This window comes from Phasianus colchicus, chromosome 16 (assembly GCF_987193195.1).
Source record: "Phasianus colchicus chromosome 16, bPhaCol1.hap1.1, whole genome shotgun sequence".
In the NCBI taxonomy this organism is placed as follows: Eukaryota; Metazoa; Chordata; class Aves; order Galliformes; family Phasianidae; genus Phasianus; species Phasianus colchicus.
This window is the reverse complement of record NC_143451.1, coordinates 1867056-1890395: the sequence shown is the minus strand read 5'-3', so window position 1 is coordinate 1890395 and position 23340 is coordinate 1867056. Positions and strand designations below refer to the sequence as shown.

At 54.9% G+C, this 23340-nt stretch overlaps 2 protein-coding genes across 2 annotated transcripts; both read right to left on the bottom strand.

Annotated features, from left to right (window-relative positions):
* Positions 1 to 4923: 4923 nt before the first annotated feature.
* On the bottom strand, positions 4924 to 9205 carry LOC149915715 (uncharacterized). Its single transcript, XM_090151782.1, has 7 exons — positions 8836 to 9205; positions 8082 to 8159; positions 7681 to 7740; positions 6855 to 6926; positions 6579 to 6638; positions 6398 to 6487; positions 4924 to 5159 (listed from the first exon to the last, which is right to left on the bottom strand). The coding sequence occupies exons 1-7, from the start codon at positions 8945 to 8947 to the stop codon at positions 4924 to 4926; spliced, it is 708 nt and encodes a 235-aa protein (XP_090007908.1). The 5' UTR covers positions 8948 to 9205.
* A 4924-nt stretch (positions 9206 to 14129) lies between these two features.
* LOC149915714 (uncharacterized) lies at positions 14130 to 18235 on the bottom strand. The gene is made up of 7 exons (XM_090151781.1): positions 18043 to 18235; positions 17289 to 17366; positions 16888 to 16947; positions 16062 to 16133; positions 15786 to 15845; positions 15605 to 15694; positions 14130 to 14365 (listed from the first exon to the last, which is right to left on the bottom strand). Exons 1-7 carry the CDS (start codon positions 18152 to 18154, stop codon positions 14130 to 14132), a joined length of 708 nt encoding a protein of 235 aa, XP_090007907.1. The 5' UTR covers positions 18155 to 18235.
* Positions 18236 to 23340: the final 5105 nt, after the last annotated feature.

Here is a 23340-nt window from a genome sequence, read left to right as displayed (position 1 = left end):
GGGACGTCAAAGAGCTTTTACCTCCAACCCCGCTGCCGTGGGCAGGGATACCACCCGCTGAGTCAGCCTGCCCAGAGCTCCCTCTAGCCTGGCCTTGAACGCGTCCAGGGACAGGGCACCCACAACTTTGCTTGGCAAACTTTTATAGTGCCTCGACAACCCCGAGAGGGAATGCTTTCCAGCTCGGAGTGCCCATGACACCTCGGGCCACCGAGGACGAGATGTGATATTGAAACGTGGTCTGGATCCAGGACGCTATTGCACAGGTTACCCACGCATGTGAAACGTGCTGCAGTTCAGCAAGCCATGCGGATAAAGCCTCTCTAGTACAAAGGATGAATGCTGAAATACAAACACAGAGAGGTAGACCCTCTCACAAACCTGCCAAGTCTAGTGTCATGTGCTTCCATTTTTATCAACAGATCTGCAGTTTCACCTATTTTCTTTCAGTTTTCCAGTACCTTGCCTAAGGACATCCCCTTGCCTACACCAGGCGTTTTTCCCATTGTTAGTGTGCTTCCATACCTGAACTTAGTAGTGGCAATGTAAGACTCGCCGGTTTGCACCTCCCGTCCGCAAAGTCCCAGTGAGCTCACCCACTGCTGGCAGCCGGACGTCTGGTGGCGAGAGGGTCTGACGGCCATCACCTACGGGGTCCCACCTGGGTCTCTGGAAACTGCGGCAGCAGCTGCCCTCCTGCCACCTTGCGTTGGAGGAATCACGCTGCTGCCACCTCCAACATAGTCTGGTTCAAGCCCCGACTTCTGCTTTCCACAGATCAGATTGACTGTCCTTCATCCTCATTTATTTGCAGGTCTTGAGATTTACAGCTCAAGCTGAGCGTCTCCTCGGAGGAACCTCGTTACTTTCAATCCCGTAGTTTTTACGTGTTGCCATGACCCCGTCCGCACACATTTCCAACTCTAATTGTCCTTTCTGACCAATCTAATTTTCTGGGCCCGGCTTCTCTCCCTCCTTCGTTCATCCATTCATCCAGTTCTAGGCGGTGCTTCTTGGGCGGCATCTAGCAATGAGGGGAAAGCTACATTTCTGCACAGCCTAATGCCTCATTTACTTTAGTCAGTAGTGCTACATCTCTTCCTTCAGTATCTGCGCAGGATTGCCCTGTCCCAGGTGCAGAATCCCGTGGTTGCTTGCTGTTTATCTTGCTCCACAGCTTCTGCTCTGAGCAGTTTTTCTTGTATTCCCACAGTTCCTCTTGTTAAATTTCCTATGTTTGGTGATTGCCCTCTAGTTTGACCAGATCTCTGTGCAAGGCCTCTACTCTTGGGGCTGCGTGAGCCACGCAGGTTGTGACCGTTGCTGCTGCACGTGCTGTTCCCGGCAGCCTGAGGGAAGCCCTGACAATGTGTGATCTCCTGAAGGAAAATCCCGGAGCTGACAGCTCATGCCAGCTCCCAGAAGAGTGACCACCCTCTCTCTCAGTGAAGAACCTTTTCCTAATATCCATTCTGAATTTCCCCCATTGATGCTTCATGCAGTTCCCTCAGGTCCCATCGCTGGTCACCAGAGAGAAGCGGTCAGTGTCTTCTTCCCTATTTCCCTTTGTGAGGAAGCTGTAGACCACCCTGAGATTAGCTCTTGATATCACAGAATCACAGAATTGCAGGGCTTGGAAGGGACCTCAAGAGATCATTGAGTCCAACCCCCCTGCTAAAGCAGGTTCCCTACAGTAGGTCGCACAGGTAGGCATCCAGGCACATCTTGGATATCTCCATAGAAGGAGACTCCAGAACCTGTCTGGGCAACCTGTTCCAGTTCTCCGTCACCCTTACCGTAAAAAGTTCTTCCACACGCTTGTATGGAACTTCCTATGTTCAAGTTTTGGGCCTCCGCTCCTCGTCCTACTGCGACACACCACCGAGAAGAGCCTGGCCTCATCCACTTGCCTCCCAGCTCCCTTTAGGTATTAATCAACATGAATCAGACGTCCCCTCCCCAGTCTTCTTTTGCCCAGGCTGAACAGACCCAGCTTGGTCAGCCTTTCCTCATCAGGGATGTGCTCCAGGTCCTTCATCATCTTTGTGGCCCTCTGCCAGACTCCTTCTAGGAGATCCCTGCCTTTTTTGATCTGGGGAGCCCAGAACTGGACACGGTATTCTAGATGTGGCCTCAGCTGAGCAGAGCAGAGCAGAGCAGAGGGAGCGGATCACCTCCCTTGGCCTGCTGGTCACGCTCTTTTTGATGTGCCCCAGGATACCATTGGCCTTCTTGGCCCAAGGGCACGCTGCTGGCTCAGGGCCAGCCTGCTGTCCACCAGAACCCCCAGGTCCTTCTCTGCAGATATCCTGTTCTCTAAGCAGAACAAACCAAGTGACCTCACACGTATTGCCCTCTAGACTTCCACCATCTTTGATGCCCTCCTCTGGGCACTCCCTCCCCCAACTTTTCAGTCTTTGCTATATTGTGGCACCCAAAACTGCACACGGGAGTTGAGCTGAGGCCGCCCAGCACAGGGCAGAGCAAGATAATTTCTTCTCTTGATCAGCCAGCAGTGCCGTGCCTTTTGCCCAACAGGATGCAGTCGGCCTGTATTACCGCCTGCTTGACCAGGGCGTGCAGTTGACCCACGTTCAACCTGTCACCAACCAGAAGCCCCAGGTCCCTTTCCACAGAGCTCTTCCGCAGCCCCTCTTCCCCCAGTCCGTACATATAGCCGGCGTTGTCCTGCCCCAGCTGCAGAATCCTTCCCGGCTCCGGCCTTCCTGTGAGCACGGGGAAGGCACAGGAGGCGGCTGCTGCAGGTGCCGCAGGCCGCAACCCTGCGTCTGCTCAGCTGTGGGGAGCCGACCCCAAAGTGCGCTCTCTCAGGCAGTCTCTCAGCACTCCAGCTGCACTCACTGCCCTCACTGTCCAGCTGGACAGCACTGCTGTTGCCTGCTCTCCGGAAGGCATCAACAATTACCCTGTGCAGTTTCTCTGTACAGTTGCATTTGCTGCAGCCTCACGGTACAGCTTCATTGTACCGCCAGCCTCTGCTGCCATGTTGGTTCTCCTGGATGTGCTCAGTGCTGGAAGGCCCTTCCTTGCAAGTGCTGGAGGCCTCCTTCCCTGCCTCCCTGTGTGCCCTCATTCAGGGCATAGCTCTGAAGAGGAGCTCAAGGACGCCTCTTCACGTACCAAGCCTCCCCAGCATTCCCTGCTCTGCTGGGAGCTTGGGTGACCGTCCAGTTAGACAAGCAAGCTGAGGCTGGGCCCAAGCTTGGGTCCCTGGCGTGCGGCTCTCCGACTGCTTCCCTTGCACCAAGTGCTGGCCCCAGCCCTATGCTAGAACCCAATGGCAATGGTCACAGCAGCAGCTTTGGAATAGGATGTTTTTATTGGTGTCAAAGATGGAATTTTCAATGAACCTGAGCCCTCAGCACCGGTAACAGGGGCACTGGATGGCTCAGGAGAATCCTAAGGGCTGTTGGTATCAACGGAATTCTGAGATGTTGTCCGTGGGAGAGCTGCTGGGACATGTGGGCTGAAGGGAGGGGTCCGTGCTGATTCTGCTGCACAGCTGGGCAAATTCTTCTTCAAAGGCCCAGGAGAATGGGGTGGAGGAGTTGTTTCCTTGGTCGAGTGCATCCTCCTTTCCAGCCTCCCCCAGCTCCGCTCCGCCTTTGCCTCCATTCCGATCGCTCTCCCAGTCGCTGTCAGGATGAGCTTGTCCTGCAGCTGCCCGTTCTCTCTTGCGTGCCCTGTGGGAATGAGTTTCAGAAAGCACTGCTCACTGATAGGAAGCGAGGGGATGCTTGAAAGGCCTTGCAACATAAATCCTGGCAGTGTACTGCCAGCAGCTGATTTGGCCATCAGGATCCTGTCACCACAAACACTTTGTAGCCAAATGCAGCGATACAGTGCCTTGGGGAAAAGTCAACTCACCGATATTTTTTCCATAGCATCCATAGCATAGGAATACAGGCCAGCGTCAGCACGGACAGCAGCACGGCTGGGACCACAGCAATCACTAGCATGTGGCGCTTTTTTAGCTCTTTGCCAACGGCAGCCTTCGTGATTTTCCCAGCATCCACCCCTGGAAGAACCCAGACAGTGCCGCAGGTTACTGTCATCTGCAATGCAGATGATCTCCCAGTGCGCTCCATGGAGCCGAGAGATTTCCTTTTTCATCAGCGGGTACCTCCATCTCTGGTGTATAAGCACCAGAGGACAAGAAGGGTTGCTTCCACTTCCCGTTGGGTAGGGAGAGGCTGCACCGGCACTGCCCATCCATTCCTCTGGGCTGAGGGCCGGGGCTCTGCCCTGGGGGCTGGGCTTTGTCCGTGGGGAGCGCTGCAGAGCAGAAACCCTCACACTTTCCCCAGCACGCATGTCCTGAGCTCTCCCCCAGGACATCCCCCAGGCCGAAGGTCGGCCTCCAGCCAGCACAAGGCACAGCTGGAGCCAGCCCAGTGGAGAAACACTCCTGCAGGCTCCTTCCACGCAGGGCTCATCGCCCTCGGGCTCCTTTGTAGCATGTGCTCTGCAGTAACACGCTCAGGTTTGGCTGCTGGCCTGGTGTGCAAGGGCAGGCAGGAAGAGCCTGGTGGTACACAGTGATTCTGGTTGGTGACACCGGATGACCATGGGACTGAAATTACCTGGCAAACCAGCTGCTTCTTCTGCCTGAGGTTTTTGGTCAGAGACTGGCTGTGTGTCACTGCTGCCCTTCTGCAGCGGCTCCTTCTGCACAGTCTCCTGGTCAGTCGCTTTAGTCCCGCCACGCTCAGCCTTCCCTATTTTCATCACGGGTTTCCTTAGGACAGGGGATGACCACCAGGTGTAATGCCCTCTTCTAGATGTATCCTTTCCTCTTTTTGGACCTGAACAGAACGCATGAAGTTACATCTCCTGTGCCGAGGACACGGCAAGGCCCTCCCTGGGGGCACTTCTGCAGCCCAGGACCCATGAAAAGTTTCCCTACGCAACGGCATCACTGTGGAGCACAGTGCAGCATACCAGGGGATGGTGCAAGGGAAGGGCAGACACGCGCAGGACTCCGCTCTCACACCTGCCGAGAGACCTGGCCGACATTTGGCCTGTGGGCTGGCAGCTCTCAAAGGAACTAAAAAGCCATGGCATACCCGTGTGATCTGCCAGAGTTTCGGTCCTGGGACTCAGAGGGGAAGCTGGATGACCTTCACTTCCAGTCACACCTGCAAGCAAGCACAGGACAGAGCGACTCTACTTAGACGTTCTGCCCATCAGAATGACAGAGCATGCAGCTAAAACAGGAGATGCCTTCATGACGCTGTTCTCTCCCTTCCACACAGGAGCAGCCTGGAAACAGATCCTGGGTGCCCACGTGGGGAACCACAATTGTACAAATCTAACACTGTGTGGAGCTACCCAGAGGAACTGGGTCCCCCTGGAGCTCAGGCCAGCTCTAAACTCAACTGCACCATGGCTGCCAGCTCTGCAGAAGGCACTGGGAGCAGCTGAGGGCTGAAGTGGCCGGCAAAGACAGCTTTGCAAGGCACGGCACTTCACGTACATCACTCAGCCTGACCCACAACCTCCCTTCCCTTCTGCAAAGCCGCTATGAAGTCACAATTCATTTGGAAAGAAAACTAAAACCAGAATGCTCCTCCCTTTCGGCGACCTATCCATGAGAAGGAACAGAAGGATCCCTCAATGCCAGTGCCCCATCTGTGTGGGCCAGTGAATCCCCCCGGGCCTCGGTTCACAGGAGGGATCCCACTCTAGGCTTCTGTTATGCCTTGTGCCTCATGGGACAAGTCCCTGGGAACTGGGTGCAGTGGGAGTTGTACAACATGCAGCCACAGCCACAGAGCTCTGTGAGTGACCTTTAACTGCGTGACCAGTTGCTTGCGTGTTCTCTGTTTCTTTCCGAGAGATGGGCAGCGCGAGACTGCTGCCTTCCTCATCTGCACAGGCTCTCCATCTGCCTCTTTCGAAAGAAGGCAGGAGCATGGCATTGTAAGTAACTGCTCCTCATCAGGAAGATGGTATCTTCAGGAGGCACTACTTCTGAAGATACAGCAAGAAAATTTTGAAACAAAGTCTGGGCTTTTTGCGGTGCGCCTCGTCACCAGTCTGAAAGTGTCATTCATTGAAAAAAAAAAAAAATGCTACACGCTTTCCAGTTCTGTTGCATGGACAGCAAAACCTGGCCTGCTGGGAGACTGGCACGTTGCAGGTGAGTTTGTTGTTCACAGTGCACGCTGTGCGCTTTTGACAAGCTGCAAGATGATGCTAAATGCCTTCTTTCAGAGGGAATGGGAAAAAACTGCAGCCGGTTCAGACGCAGGAGCAGCACCACAGCAAGGCTCTGATCCATCCCTTCCTGCTGTGCATGCTACAGTTTGCCCACGAATATACATAGAACCTCAGCTTCCCAAGTCTTTTGGTGAACAGATGGAAATATACGCACCAGGGACTGCCTTCTCCAAATCCTCCTTCATTTCCTTCAGGACAGGGGAATATTTTCCTGTCTTCAGTTCCTCATTCCATCTCTCAGGACCTTCACGGAAAGTTTCAAGATAAATTTCAGGCAAACCAATTTCTGATGTGAGTGCTCTTTCTGGTGAAGTCAATGAAGGCAGACTACCCACCTCTGGGATGCCAGCGGGACGCCAGTCGAGGATCTGGCAGTGCCCTCTGTGGAGGCACGTCTGCAACCAAAGAACCACAAGAACTTTCCATCATACACTGCAATCTACATATTACAACTGCATAACGGCATCACTGAGGGGCAGGTGGTATCGGGGAATCACGCAATGGCAGGGCACGCAAAGGCACGTCTGGATTCTCATGCCTTCAGACGTGCCTGGCTGACATTAGAGCTTTGAGCTGGCAGCTCTCAAAGGAAGTAAAAAGCCATGACATACCCATGCGATCCGCCAGACCGTCTGCCCTGGAACCCAGCTGGGAAGCTGGATCCCATTCTCCACCGTTCACATCTGTAAAGACACACAGGACACAGCAGTTGTTGTCAAACCTGTCCACATACTTCTTCAGATGGGAGTGACAGGGGACTACTTTACAACCCTCTTCTCTCTCTTCAAGGCAGGAGCACCTTGAAAACAATTGCTGGGTGCCTGCAGTGGCGCCGTGCTATTAAAACATAACCATGTGTGGAACTGCCCAGGGAAAGGGAATGGGGATGGGAAGGGGAAGACCTATTTCCTTCCAGTGACTGAACTGTGGGATTGCCCTGAGTCTCTTCGAACAGCTTGAGCCGAGGCTTCGACAAGCCACTGCCTACGGACACAGCTGTCATCAAGGGCAGATGAGAAACGTTCCCATTGCACGTGGCCACCTCTCTCTTCCTTAGTAACCTACAGTGACTACAAGGGGCACTACAAGGTAGTGACACGCGAGCCAGATGCAGGACAAAAGGTCCCAGGTTGCAGAGGGGCCAGGTGACCTGCTGGCTGGCATTCAGCAGCTTTCAAAATGCTTTCTCCAGGCCATGGGCAAGAGCCCTCAGAGGCCTCACGGAACAATATTCAGCCCCCCTTGAGGCTTTCTTACGGGGAGACCTCTGAGTCAGAGAGACAAAGGCAGCACCGGGAGCACGCAGCACCCAAGAATCAGTGGACACCATGCATTTCAACCAGCATTTTCACGCTGGCCAGTGAAGAGCTGAAAGCTTGCTGAGCTATCTCCACCAAGTATGAACAAATATCAAGGAAATGAAGACAGGGGACTTACCTCTGGACTCCACCCCAGGCTCAGGGAGCAGATTCCACTCTGCCAGTTGACCTTGAGGGCCTGCAGGGACAAGTGAGATCAGACACAAGTGAGCAGAGCAGAGCTTCCTCTGCATGTCGGGCCCTTCTTTTTCCTCAGTGAGCTGCAGGGTGGGGTGGCGGGTCAGGGAACGACATGGCCCAGATAAGAAGGTCTGGCTTCTCTCAGCTGAAGAGAGGCAGGGGTAACCTTCCCACTGAAATGTGGCAGCTCTCCCAGTAAGAAAATACTCATGACTGATCTGTGCAAGACCTCCAAGCTACAAGCAGGTTAGGAAGACCTTGAGAGGACCTGAAATAAAATTGTATGCTAGTGGGGCACAGATTTTTCTGCCTTCACGAAAACAGGCACTCAGAACCTACCTCTGGGTTGATCCCAAGGCACAAAACCTGGATTCAGGCCACCAGCAGAATTGGTCGATTCACCACCAATGTCAGCATCTAGAATCAAGAAGAAGTGATTAGAGAAGTTCCCATTGCTGGGGATGTTGTGGTCTTCTTCTCCCTTAGAAACTGGAGCTGGGTCAGGTAGTGGGGCGGGAGAAAGACTCAGGTCACGATTTCACGGTTGCAGAGCGGCCGGGAGGACCTCTTGGCTGCCACCTGGCAGCTTGCCTAATGCGCTCTCCATGCCACGTGCAACAACCCTTACGGACCGCATGGAAGAAGCAGCAGCCCCTCGGGACTTGCTTACTGGGATGCCTCTGGTGTACACAAAGGAAGGTCATGCCGAAGCACCGGAGGAAAACACACCTGTGTCTTCCTCTGGGCTGTGGCTCGGGGCTCTGTGTTGGGAACTGGGATTCGTCTATGGGGAGCACCACGAGGCTGGAGCAGAAATGCTCAGGCTTTTCCCAGCACACATCTTCAGAGCCCTCCCCCAGGACATCACCCAGGATGAAGGCTGTGCTCCAGCCAGCAAGCGGCAGAGCCGTGGCCCGGCACGGCTGGAGCCAGCCCTGGGGAACAGCGCTGCCACGGGCTCTTGCTTGGCTCCTGCAGTGCTGCCCGTCACCCTTTGCGTAACGTCCACCATGGAAGGTAGCCACAGGGAGGGGTGGTGTAGGGCCATGGCGACGGCCCAACTTCAGTTTTGGCCCCGTCTCTGCCCACTCACCTGCTGCCTGTGCTCGAAGCGGAGCAGCACAAACCTCGCAGGAACGCAGGGCCATCAGTAGGAGGAGCACGACAAGGCGGGCAGGGGCCGTGGCCCCCCACACTCGTGCCATGCTGCCACCACCACCGCTGCAGCCACAGCAAGTGATGCAGGTGGGGCAGGCACGGAGCTATGCCTGTGTCATGGGACAGCATCACAGCTGGGCCTTGTGACATCACAGCTCTGCGCATTGTGACCTCACGGCCCCGTGAAGCCGGGTGGAACCTCGGGTGGAGGCTCCCCGCCCCTCTCCTGATGCGCTGCACCAGGGCTGCTGGGGCCGGTGCTTACATCATAGAAACACGGAATCATGGAACGGCTGGGGTCGGAAGGGACGTCAAAGAGCTTTTACCTCCAACCCCGCTGCCGTGGGCAGGGATACCACCCGCTGAGTCAGCCTGCCCAGAGCTCCCTCTAGCCTGGCCTTGAACGCGTCCAGGGACAGGGCACCCACAACTTTGCTTGGCAAACTTTTATAGTGCCTCGACAACCCCGAGAGGGAATGCTTTCCAGCTCGGAGTGCCCATGACACCTCGGGCCACCGAGGACGAGATGTGATATTGAAACGTGGTCTGGATCCAGGACGCTATTGCACAGGTTACCCACGCATGTGAAACGTGCTGCAGTTCAGCAAGCCATGCGGATAAAGCCTCTCTAGTACAAAGGATGAATGCTGAAATACAAACACAGAGAGGTAGACCCTCTCACAAACCTGCCAAGTCTAGTGTCATGTGCTTCCATTTTTATCAACAGATCTGCAGTTTCACCTATTTTCTTTCAGTTTTCCAGTACCTTGCCTAAGGACATCCCCTTGCCTACACCAGGCGTTTTTCCCATTGTTAGTGTGCTTCCATACCTGAACTTAGTAGTGGCAATGTAAGACTCGCCGGTTTGCACCTCCCGTCCGCAAAGTCCCAGTGAGCTCACCCACTGCTGGCAGCTGGACGTCTGGTGGCAAGAGGGTCTGACGGCCATCACCTACGGGGTCCCACCTGGGTCTCTGGAAACTGCGGCAGCAGCTGCCCTCCTGCCACCTTGCGTTGGAGGAATCACGCTGCTGCCACCTCCAACATAGTCTGGTTCAAGCCCCGACTTCTGCTTTCCACAGATCAGATTGACTGTCCTTCATCCTCATTTATTTGCAGGTCTTGAGATTTACAGCTCAAGCTGAGCGTCTCCTCGGAGGAACCTCGTTACTTTCAATCCCGTAGTTTTTACGTGTTGCCATGACCCCGTCCGCACACATTTCCAACTCTAATTGTCCTTTCTGACCAATCTAATTTTCTGGGCCCGGCTTCTCTCCCTCCTTCGTTCATCCATTCATCCAGTTCTAGGCGGTGCTTCTTGGGCGGCATCTAGCAATGAGGGGAAAGCTACATTTCTGCACAGCCTAATGCCTCATTTACTTTAGTCAGTAGTGCTACATCTCTTCCTTCAGTATCTGCGCAGGATTGCCCTGTCCCAGGTGCAGAATCCCGTGGTTGCTTGCTGTTTATCTTGCTCCACAGCTTCTGCTCTGAGCAGTTTTTCTTGTATTCCCACAGTTCCTCTTGTTAAATTTCCTATGTTTGGTGATTGCCCTCTAGTTTGACCAGATCTCTGTGCAAGGCCTCTACTCTTGGGGCTGCGTGAGCCACGCAGGTTGTGACCGTTGCTGCTGCACGTGCTGTTCCCGGCAGCCTGAGGGAAGCCCTGACAATGTGTGATCTCCTGAAGGAAAATCCCGGAGCTGACAGCTCATGCCAGCTCCCAGAAGAGTGACCACCCTCTCTCTCAGTGAAGAACCTTTTCCTAATATCCATTCTGAATTTCCCCCATTGATGCTTCATGCAGTTCCCTCAGGTCCCATCGCTGGTCACCAGAGAGAAGCGGTCAGTGTCTTCTTCCCTATTTCCCTTTGTGAGGAAGCTGTAGACCACCCTGAGATTAGCTCTTGATATCACAGAATCACAGAATTGCAGGGCTTGGAAGGGACCTCAAGAGATCATTGAGTCCAACCCCCCTGCTAAAGCAGGTTCCCTACAGTAGGTCGCACAGGTAGGCATCCAGGCACATCTTGGATATCTCCATAGAAGGAGACTCCAGAACCTGTCTGGGCAACCTGTTCCAGTTCTCCGTCACCCTTACCGTAAAAAGTTCTTCCACACGCTTGTATGGAACTTCCTATGTTCAAGTTTTGGGCCTCCGCTCCTCGTCCTACTGCGACACACCACCGAGAAGAGCCTGGCCTCATCCACTTGCCTCCCAGCTCCCTTTAGGTATTAATCAACATGAATCAGACGTCCCCTCCCCAGTCTTCTTTTGCCCAGGCTGAACAGACCCAGCTTGGTCAGCCTTTCCTCATCAGGGATGTGCTCCAGGTCCTTCATCATCTTTGTGGCCCTCTGCCAGACTCCTTCTAGGAGATCCCTGCCTTTTTTGATCTGGGGAGCCCAGAACTGGACACGGTATTCTAGATGTGGCCTCAGCTGAGCAGAGCAGAGCAGAGCAGAGGGAGCGGACCACCTCCCTTGGCCTGCTGGTCACGCTCTTTTTGATGTGCCCCAGGATACCATTGGCCTTCTTGGCCCAAGGGCACGCTGCTGGCTCAGGGCCAGCCTGCTGTCCACCAGAACCCCCAGGTCCTTCTCTGCAGATATCCTGTTCTCTAAGCAGAACAAACCAAGTGACCTCACACGTATTGCCCTCTAGACTTCCACCATCTTTGATGCCCTCCTCTGGGCACTCCCTCCCCCAACTTTTCAGTCTTTGCTATATTGTGGCACCCAAAACTGCACACGGGAGTTGAGCTGAGGCCGCCCAGCACAGGGCAGAGCAAGATAATTTCTTCTCTTGATCAGCCAGCAGTGCCGTGCCTTTTGCCCAACAGGATGCAGTCGGCCTGTATTACCGCCTGCTTGACCAGGGCGTGCAGTTGACCCACGTTCAACCTGTCACCAACCAGAAGCCCCAGGTCCCTTTCCACAGAGCTCTTCCGCAGCCCCTCTTCCCCCAGTCCGTACATATAGCCGGCGTTGTCCTGCCCCAGCTGCAGAATCCTTCCCGGCTCCGGCCTTCCTGTGAGCACGGGGAAGGCACAGGAGGCGGCTGCTGCAGGTGCCGCAGGCCGCAACCCTGCGTCTGCTCAGCTGTGGGGAGCCGACCCCAAAGTGCGCTCTCTCAGGCATTCTCTCAGCACTCCAGCTGCACTCACTGCCCTCACTGTCCAGCTGGACAGCACTGCTGTCGCCTGCTCTCCGGAAGGCATCAACAATTACCCTGTGCAGTTTCTCTGTACCGTTGCATTTGCTGCAGCCTCACGGTACAGCTTCATTGTACCGCCAGCCTCTGCTGCCATGTTGGTTCTCCTGGATGTGCTCAGTGCTGGAAGGCCCTTCCTTCCAAGTGCTGGAGGCCTCCTTCCCTGCCTCCCTGTGTGCCCTCATTCAGGGCATAGCTCTGAAGAGGAGCTCAAGGATGCCTCTTCACGTACCAAGCCTCCCCAGCATTCCCTGCTCTGCTGGGAGCTTGGGTGACCGTCCAGTTAGACAAGCAAGCTGAGGCTGGGCCCAAGGAGGCCCTCCCTGGCGTGCGGCTCTCCGACTGCTTCCCTTGCACCAAGTGCTGGCCCCAGCCCTATGCTAGAACCCAATGGCAATGGTCACAGCAGCAGCTTTGGAATAGGATGTTTTTATTGGTGTCAAAGATGGAATTTTCAATGAACCTGAGCCCTCAGCACCGGTAACAGGGGCACTGGATGGCTCAGGAGAATCCTAAGGGCTGTTGGTATCAACGGAATTCTGAGATGTTGTCCGTGGGAGAGCTGCTGGGACATGTGGGCTGAAGGGAGGGGTCCGTGCTGATTCTGCTGCACAGCTGGGCAAATTCTTCTTCAAAGGCCCAGGAGAATGGGGTGGAGGAGTTGTTTCCTTGGTCGAGTGCATCCTCCTTTCCAGCCTCCCCCAGCTCCGCTCCGCCTTTGCCTCCATTCCGATCGCTCTCCCAGTCGCTGTCAGGATGAGCTTGTCCTGCAGCTGCCCGTTCTCTCTTGCGTGCCCTGTGGGAATGAGTTTCAGAAAGCACTGCTCACTGATAGGAAGCGAGGGGATGCTTGAAAGGCCTTGCAACATAAATCCTGGCAGTGTACTGCCAGCAGCTGATTTGGCCATCAGGATCCTGTCACCACAAACACTTTGTAGCCAAATGCAGCGATACAGTGCCTTGGGGAAAAGTCAACTCACCGATATTTTTTCCATAGCATCCATAGCATAGGAATACAGGCCAGCGTCAGCACGGACAGCAGCACGGCTGGGACCACAGCAATCACTAGCATGTGGCGCTTTTTTAGCTCTTTGCCAACGGCAGCCTTCGTGATTTTCCCAGCATCCACCCCTGGAAGAACCCAGACAGTGCCGCAGGTTACTGTCATCTGCAATGCAGATGATCTCCCAGTGCGCTCCATGGAGCCGAGAGATTTCCTTTTTCATCAGCGGGTACCTCCATCTCTGGTGTATAAGCACCAGAGGACAAGAAGGGTTGCTTCCACTTCCCGTTGGGTAGGGAGAGGCTGCACCGGCACTGCCCATCCATTCCTCTGGGCTGAGGGCCGGGGCTCTGCCCTGGGGGCTGGGCTTTGTCCGTGGGGAGCGCTGCAGAGCAGAAACCCTCACACTTTCCCCAGCACGCATGTCCTGAGCTCTCCCCCAGGACATCCCCCAGGCCGAAGGTCGGCCTCCAGCCAGCACAAGGCACAGCTGGAGCCAGCCCAGTGGAGAAACACTCCTGCAGGCTCCTTCCACGCAGGGCTCATCGCCCTCGGGCTCCTTTGTAGCATGTGCTCTGCAGTAACACGCTCAGGTTTGGCTGCTGGCCTGGTGTGCAAGGGCAGGCAGGAAGAGCCTGGTGGTACACAGTGATTCTGGTTGGTGACACCGGATGACCATGGGACTGAAATTACCTGGCAAACCAGCTGCTTCTTCTGCCTGAGGTTTTTGGTCAGAGACTGGCTGTGTGTCACTGCTGCCCTTCTGCAGCGGCTCCTTCTGCACAGTCTCCTGGTCAGTCGCTTTAGTCCCGCCACGCTCAGCCTTCCCTATTTTCATCACGGGTTTCCTTAGGACAGGGGATGACCACCAGGTGTAATGCCCTCTTCTAGATGTATCCTTTCCTCTTTTTGGACCTGAACAGAACGCATGAAGTTACATCTCCTGTGCCGAGGACACGGCAAGGCCCTCCCTGGGGGCACTTCTGCAGCCCAGGACCCATGAAAAGTTTCCCTACGCAACGGCATCACTGTGGAGCACAGTGCAGCATACCAGGGGATGGTGCAAGGGAAGGGCAGACACGCGCAGGACTCCGCTCTCACACCTGCCGAGAGACCTGGCCGACATTTGGCCTGTGGGCTGGCAGCTCTCAAAGGAACTAAAAAGCCATGGCATACCCGTGTGATCTGCCAGAGTTTCGGTCCTGGGACTCAGAGGGGAAGCTGGATGACCTTCACTTCCAGTCACACCTGCAAGCAAGCACAGGACAGAGCGACTCTACTTAGATGTTCTGCCCATCAGAATGACAGAGCATGCAGCTAAAACAGGAGATGCCTTCATGACGCTGTTCTCTCCCTTCCACACAGGAGCAGCCTGGAAACAGATCCTGGGTGCCCACGTGGGGAACCACAATTGTACAAATCTAACACTGTGTGGAGCTACCCAGAGGAACTGGGTCCCCCTGGAGCTCAGGCCAGCTCTAAACTCAACTGCACCATGGCTGCCAGCTCTGCAGAAGGCACTGGGAGCAGCTGAGGGCTGAAGTGGCCGGCAAAGACAGCTTTGCAAGGCACGGCACTTCACGTACATCACTCAGCCTGACCCACAACCTCCCTTCCCTTCTGCAAAGCCGCTATGAAGTCACAATTCATTTGGAAAGAAAACTAAAACCAGAATGCTCCTCCCTTTCGGCGACCTATCCATGAGAAGGAACAGAAGGATCCCTCAATGCCAGTGCCCCATCTGTGTGGGCCAGTGAATCCCCCCGGGCCTCAGTTCACAGGAGGGATCCCACTCTAGGCTTCTGTTATGCCTTGTGCCTCATGGGACAAGTCCCTGGGAACTGGGTGCAGTGGGAGTTGTACAACATGCAGCCACAGCCACAGAGCTCTGTGAGTGACCTTTAACTGCGTGACCAGTTGCTTGCGTGTTCTCTGTTTCTTTCCGAGAGATGGGCAGCGCGAGACTGCTGCCTTCCTCATCTGCACAGGCTCTCCATCTGCCTCTTTCGAAAGAAGGCAGGAGCATGGCATTGTAAGTAACTGCTCCTCATCAGGAAGATGGTATCTTCAGGAGGCACTACTTCTGAAGATACAGCAAGAAAATTTTGAAACAAAGTCTGGGCTTTTTGCGGTGCGCCTCGTCACCAGTCTGAAAGTGTCATTCATTGAAAAAAAAAAAAAAATGCTACACGCTTTCCAGTTCTGTTGCATGGACAGCAAAACCTGGCCTGCTGGGAGACTGGCACGTTGCAGGTGAGTTTGTTGTTCACAGTGCACGCTGTGCGCTTTTGACAAGCTGCAAGATGATGCTAAATGCCTTCTTTCAGAGGGAATGGGAAAAAACTGCAGCCGGTTCAGACGCAGGAGCAGCACCACAGCAAGGCTCTGATCCATCCCTTCCTGCTGTGCATGCTACAGTTTGCCCACGAATATACATAGAACCTCAGCTTCCCAAGTCTTTTGGTGAACAGATGGAAATATACGCACCAGGGACTGCCTTCTCCAAATCCTCCTTCATTTCCTTCAGGACAGGGGAATATTTTCCTGTCTTCAGTTCCTCATTCCATCTCTCAGGACCTTCACGGAAAGTTTCAAGATAAATTTCAGGCAAACCGATTTCTGATGTGAGTGCTCTTTCTGGTGAAGTCAATGAAGGCAGACTACCCACCTCTGGGATGCCAGCGGGACGCCAGTCGAGGATCTGGCAGTGCCCTCTGTGGAGGCACGTCTGCAACCAAAGAACCACAAGAACTTTCCATCATACACTGCAATCTACATATTACAACTGCATAACGGCATCACTGAGGGGCAGGTGGTATCGGGGAATCACGCAATGGCAGGGCACGCAAAGGCACGTCTGGATTCTCATGCCTTCAGACGTGCCTGGCTGACATTAGAGCTTTGAGCTGGCAGCTCTCAAAGGAAGTAAAAAGCCATGACATACCCATGCGATCCGCCAGACCGTCTGCCCTGGAACCCAGCTGGGAAGCTGGATCCCATTCTCCACCGTTCACATCTGTAAAGACACACAGGACACAGCAGTTGTTGTCAAACCTGTCCACATACTTCTTCAGATGGGAGTGACAGGGGACTACTTTACAACCCTCTTCTCTCTCTTCAAGGCAGGAGCACCTTGAAAACAATTGCTGGGTGCCTGCAGTGGCGCCGTGCTATTAAAACATAACCATGTGTGGAACTGCCCAGGGAAAGGGAATGGGGATGGGAAGGGGAAGACCTATTTCCTTCCAGTGACTGAACTGTGGGATTGCCCTGAGTCTCTTCGAACAGCTTGAGCCGAGGCTTCGACAAGCCACTGCCTACGGACACAGCTGTCATCAAGGGCAGATGAGAAACGTTCCCATTGCACGTGGCCACCTCTCTCTTCCTTAGTAACCTACAGTGACTACAAGGGGCACTACAAGGTAGTGACACGCGAGCCAGATGCAGGACAAAAGGTCCCAAGTTGCAGAGGGGCCAGGTGACCTGCTGGCTGGCATTCAGCAGCTTTCAAAATGCTTTCTCCAGGCCATGGGCAAGAGCCCTCAGAGGCCTCACGGAACAATATTCAGCCCCCCTTGAGGCTTTCTTACGGGGAGACCTCTGAGTCAGAGAGACAAAGGCAGCACCGGGAGCACGCAGCACCCAAGAATCAGTGGACACCATGCATTTCAACCAGCATTTTCACGCTGGCCAGTGAAGAGCTGAAAGCTTGCTGAGCTATCTCCACCAAGTATGAACAAATATCAAGGAAATGAAGACAGGGGACTTACCTCTGGACTCCACCCCAGGCTCAGGGAGCAGATTCCACTCTGCCAGTTGACCTTGAGGGCCTGCAGGGACAAGTGAGATCAGACACAAGTGAGCAGAGCAGAGCTTCCTCTGCATGTCGGGCCCTTCTTTTTCCTCAGTGAGCTGCAGGGTGGGGTGGCGGGGCAGGGAACGACATGGCCCAGATAAGAAGGTCTGGCTTCTCTCAGCTGAAGAGAGGCAGGGGTAACCTTCCCACTGAAATGTGGCAGCTCTCCCAGTAAGAAAATATTCATGACTGATCTGTGCAAGACCTCCAAGCTACAAGCAGGTTAGGAAGACCTTGAGAGGACCTGAAATAAAATTGTATGCTAGTGGGGCACAGATTTTTCTGCCTTCACGAAAACAGGCACTCAGAACCTACCTCTGGGTTGATCCCAAGGCACAAAACCTGGATTCAGGCCACCAGCAGAATTGGTCGATTCACCACCAATGTCAGCATCTAGAATCAAGAAGAAGTGATTAGAGAAGTTCCCATTGCTGGGGATGTTGTGGTCTTCTTCTCCCTTAGAAACTGGAGCTGGGTCAGGTAGTGGGGCGGGAGAAAGACTCAGGTCACGATTTCACGGTTGCAGAGCGGCCGGGAGGACCTCTTGGCTGCCACCTGGCAGCTTGCCTAATGCGCTCTCCATGCCACGTGCAACAACCCTTACGGACCGCATGGAAGAAGCAGCAGCCCCTCGGGACTTGCTTACTGGGATGCCTCTGGTGTACACAAAGGAAGGTCACGCCGAAGCACCGGAGGAAAACACACCTGTGTCTTCCTCTGGGCTGTGGCTCGGGGCTCTGTGTTGGGAACTGGGATTCGTCTATGGGGAGCACCACGAGGCTGGAGCAGAAATGCTCAGGCTTTTCCCAGCACACATCTTCAGAGCCCTCCCCCAGGACATCACCCAGGATGAAGGCTGTGCTCCAGCCAGCAAGCGGCAGAGCCGTGGCCCGGCACGGCTGGAGCCAGCCCTGGGGAACAGCACTGCCACGGGCTCTTGCTTGGCTCCTGCAGTGCTGCCCGTCACCCTTTGCCTAACGTCCACCATGGAAGGTAGCCCCAGGGAGGGGTGGTGTAGGGCCGTGGCGACGGCCCAACTTCAGTTTTGGCCCCGTCTCTGCCCACTCACCTGCTGCCTGTGCTCGAAGCGGAGCAGCACAAACCTCGCAGGAACGCAGGGCCATCAGTAGGAGGAGCACGACAAGGCGGGCAGGGGCCGTGGCCCCCCACACTCGTGCCATGCTGCCACCACCACCGCTGCAGCCACAGCAAGTGATGCAGGTGGGGCAGGCACGGAGCTATGCCTGTGTCATGGGACAGCATCACAGCTGGGCCTTGTGACATCACAGCTCTGCGCATTGTGACCTCACGGCCCCGTGAAGCCGGGTGGAACCTCGGGTGGAGGCTCCCCACCCCTCTCCTGATGCGCTGCACCAGGGCTGCTGGGGCCGGTGCTTACATCATAGAAACACGGAATCATGGAACGGCTGGGGTCGGAAGGGACGTCAAAGAGCTTTTACCTCCAACCCCGCTGCCGTGGGCAGGGATACCACCCGCTGAGTCAGCCTGCCCAGAGCTCCCTCTAGCCTGGCCTTGAATGCGTCCAGGGACAGGGCACCCACAACTTTGCTTGGCAAACTTTTATAGTGCCTCGACAACCCCGAGAGGGAATGCTTTCCAGCTCGGAGTGCCCATGACACCTCGGGCCACCGAGGACGAGATGTGATATTGAAACGTGGTCTGGATCCAGGACGCTATTGCACAGGTTACCCACGCATGTGAAACGTGCTGCAGTTCAGCAAGCCATGCGGATAAAGCCTCTCTAGTACAAAGGATGAATGCTGAAATACAAACACAGAGAGGTAGACCCTCTCACAAACCTGCCAAGTCTAGTGTCATGTGCTTCCATTTTTATCAACAGATCTGCAGTTTCACCTATTTTCTTTCAGTTTTCCAGTACCTTGCCTAAGGACATCCCCTTGCCTACACCAGGCGTTTTTCCCATTGTTAGTGTGCTTCCATACCTGAACTTAGTAGTGGCAATGTAAGACTCGCCGGTTTGCACCTCCCGTCCGCAAAGTCCCAGTGAGCTCACCCACTGCTGGCAGCCGGACGTCTGGTGGCGAGAGGGTCTGACGGCCATCACCTACGGGGTCCCACCTGGGTCTCTGGAAACTGCGGCAGCAGCTGCCCTCCTGCCACCTTGCGTTGGAGGAATCACGCTGCTGCCACCTCCAACATAGTCTGGTTCAAGCCCCGACTTCTGCTTTCCACAGATCAGATTGACTGTCCTTCATCCTCATTTATTTGCAGGTCTTGAGATTTACAGCTCAAGCTGAGCGTCTCCTCGGAGGAACCTCGTTACTTTCAATCCCGTAGTTTTTACGTGTTGCCATGACCCCGTCCGCACACATTTCCAACTCTAATTGTCCTTTCTGACCAATCTAATTTTCTGGGCCCGGCTTCTCTCCCTCCTTCGTTCATCCATTCATCCAGTTCTAGGCGGTGCTTCTTGGGCGGCATCTAGCAATGAGGGGAAAGCTACATTTCTGCACAGCCTAATGCCTCATTTACTTTAGTCAGTAGTGCTACATCTCTTCCTTCAGTATCTGCGCAGGATTGCCCTGTCCCAGGTGCAGAATCCCGTGGTTGCTTGCTGTTTATCTTGCTCCACAGCTTCTGCTCTGAGCAGTTTTTCTTGTATTCCCACAGTTCCTCTTGTTAAATTTCCTATGTTTGGTGATTGCCCTCTAGTTTGACCAGATCTCTGTGCAAGGCCTCTACTCTTGGGGCTGCGTGAGCCACGCAGGTTGTGACCGTTGCTGCTGCACGTGCTGTTCCCGGCAGCCTGAGGGAAGCCCTGACAATGTGTGATCTCCTGAAGGAAAATCCCGGAGCTGACAGCTCATGCCAGCTCCCAGAAGAGTGACCACCCTCTCTCTCAGTGAAGAACCTTTTCCTAATATCCATTCTGAATTTCCCCCATTGATGCTTCATGCAGTTCCCTCAGGTCCCATCGCTGGTCACCAGAGAGAAGCGGTCAGTGTCTTCTTCCCTATTTCCCTTTGTGAGGAAGCTGTAGACCACCCTGAGATTAGCTCTTGATATCACAGAATCACAGAATTGCAGGGCTTGGAAGGGACCTCAAGAGATCATTGAGTCCAACCCCCCTGCTAAAGCAGGTTCCCTACAGTAGGTCGCACAGGTAGGCATCCAGGCACATCTTGGATATCTCCATAGAAGGAGACTCCAGAACCTGTCTGGGCAACCTGTTCCAGTTCTCCGTCACCCTTACCGTAAAAAGTTCTTCCACACGCTTGTATGGAACTTCCTATGTTCAAGTTTTGGGCCTCCGCTCCTCGTCCTACTGCGACACACCACCGAGAAGAGCCTGGCCTCATCCACTTGCCTCCCAGCTCCCTTTAGGTATTAATCAACATGAATCAGACGTCCCCTCCCCAGTCTTCTTTTGCCCAGTCTGAACAGACCCAGCTTGGTCAGCCTTTCCTCATCAGGGATGTGCTCCAGGTCCTTCATCATCTTTGTGGCCCTCTGCCAGACTCCTTCTAGGAGATCCCTGCCTTTTTTGATCTGGGGAGCCCAGAACTGGACACGGTATTCTAGATGTGGCCTCAGCTGAGCAGAGCAGAGCAGAGCAGAGCAGAGGGAGCGGATCACCTCCCTTGGCCTGCTGGTCACGCTCTTTTTGATGTGCCCCAGGATACCATTGGCCTTCTTGGCCCAAGGGCACGCTGCTGGCTCAGGGCCAGCCTGCTGTCCACCAGAACCCCCAGGTCCTTCTCTGCAGATATCCTGTTCTCTAAGCAGAACAAACCAAGTGACCTCACACGTATTGCCCTCTAGACTTCCACCATCTTTGATGCCCTCCTCTGGGCACTCCCTCCCCCAACTTTTCAGTCTTTGCTATATTGTGGCACCCAAAACTGCACACGGGAGTTGAGCTGAGGCCGCCCAGCACAGGGCAGAGCAAGATAATTTCTTCTCTTGATCAGCCAGCAGTGCCGTGCCTTTTGCCCAACAGGATGCAGTCGGCCTGTATTACCGCCTGCTTGACCAGGGCGTGCAGTTGACCCACGTTCAACCTGTCACCAACCAGAAGCCCCAGGTCCCTTTCCACAGAGCTCTTCCGCAGCCCCTCTTCCCCCAGTCCGTACATATAGCCGGCGTTGTCCTGCCCCAGCTGCAGAATCCTTCCCGGCTCCGGCCTTCCTGTGAGCACGGGGAAGGCACAGGAGGCGGCTGCTGCAGGTGCCGCAGGCCGCAACCCTGCGTCTGCTCAGCTGTGGGGAGCCGACCCCAAAGTGCGCTCTCTCAGGCAGTCTCTCAGCACTCCAGCTGCACTCACTGCCCTCACTGTCCAGCTGGACAGCACTGCTGTTGCCTGCTCTCCGGAAGGCATCAACAATTACCCTGTGCAGTTTCTCTGTACAGTTGCATTTGCTGCAGCCTCACGGTACAGCTTCATTGTACCGCCAGCCTCTGCTGCCATGTTGGTTCTCCTGGATGTGCTCAGTGCTGGAAGGCCCTTCCTTCCAAGTGCTGGAGGCCTCCTTCCCTGCCTCCCTGTGTGCCCTCATTCAGGGCATAGCTCTGAAGAGGAGCTCAAGGACGCCTCTTCACGTACCAAGCCTCCCCAGCATTCCCTGCTCTGCTGGGAGCTTGGGTGACCGTCCAGTTAGACAAGCAAGCTGAGGCTGGGCCCAAGCTTGGGTCCCTGGCGTGCGGCTCTCCGACTGCTTCCCTTGCACCAAGTGCTGGCCCCAGCCCTATGCTAGAACCCAATGGCAATGGTCACAGCAGCAGCTTTGGAATAGGATGTTTTTATTGGTGTCAAAGATGGAATTTTCAATGAACCTGAGCCCTCAGCACCGGTAACAGGGGCACTGGATGGCTCAGGAGAATCCTAAGGGCTGTTGGTATCAACGGAATTCTGAGATGTTGTCCGTGGGAGAGCTGCTGGGACATGTGGGCTGAAGGGAGGGGTCCGTGCTGATTCTGCTGCACAGCTGGGCAAATTCTTCTTCAAAGGCCCAGGAGAATGGGGTGGAGGAGTTGTTTCCTTGGTCGAGTGCATCCTCCTTTCCAGCCTCCCCCAGCTCCGCTCCGCCTTTGCCTCCATTCCGATCGCTCTCCCAGTCGCTGTCAGGATGAGCTTGTCCTGCAGCTGCCCGTTCTCTCTTGCGTGCCCTGTGGGAATGAGTTTCAGAAAGCACTGCTCACTGATAGGAAGCGAGGGGATGCTTGAAAGGCCTTGCAACATAAATCCTGGCAGTGTACTGCCAGCAGCTGATTTGGCCATCAGGATCCTGTCACCACAAACACTTTGTAGCCAAATGCAGCGATACAGTGCCTTGGGGAAAAGTCAACTCACCGATATTTTTTCCATAGCATCCATAGCATAGGAATACAGGCCAGCGTCAGCACGGACAGCAGCACGGCTGGGACCACAGCAATCACTAGCATGTGGCGCTTTTTTAGCTCTTTGCCAACGGCAGCCTTCGTGATTTTCCCAGCATCCACCCCTGGAAGAACCCAGACAGTGCCGCAGGTTACTGTCATCTGCAATGCAGATGATCTCCCAGTGCGCTCCATGGAGCCGAGAGATTTCCTTTTTCATCAGCGGGTACCTCCATCTCTGGTGTATAAGCACCAGAGGACAAGAAGGGTTGCTTCCACTTCCCGTTGGGTAGGGAGAGGCTGCACCGGCACTGCCCATCCATTCCTCTGGGCTGAGGGCCGGGGCTCTGCCCTGGGGGCTGGGCTTTGTCCGTGGGGAGCGCTGCAGAGCAGAAACCCTCACACTTTCCCCAGCACGCATGTCCTGAGCTCTCCCCCAGGACATCCCCCAGGCTGAAGGTCGGCCTCCAGCCAGCACAAGGCACAGCTGGACCCAGCCCAGTGGAGAAACACTCCTGCAGGCTCCTTCCACGCAGGGCTCATCGCCCTCGGGCTCCTTTGTAGCATGTGCTCTGCAGTAACACGCTCAGGTTTGGCTGCTGGCCTGGTGTGCAAGGGCAGGCAGGAAGAGCCTGGTGGCACACAGTGATTCTGGTTGGTGACACCGGATGACCATGGGACTGAAATTACCTGGCAAACCAGCTGCTTCTTCTGCCTGAGGTTTTTGGTCAGAGACTGGCTGTGTGTCACTGCTGCCCTTCTGCAGCGGCTCCTTCTGCACAGTCTCCTGGTCAGTCGCTTTAGTCCCGCCACGCTCAGCCTTCCCTATTTTCATCACGGGTTTCCTTAGGACAGGGGATGACCACCAGGTGTAATGCCCTCTTCTAGATGTATCCTTTCCTCTTTTTGGACCTGAACAGAACGCATGAAGTTACATCTCCTGTGCCGAGGACACGGCAAGGCCCTCCCTGGGGGCACTTCTGCAGCCCAGGACCCATGAAAAGTTTCC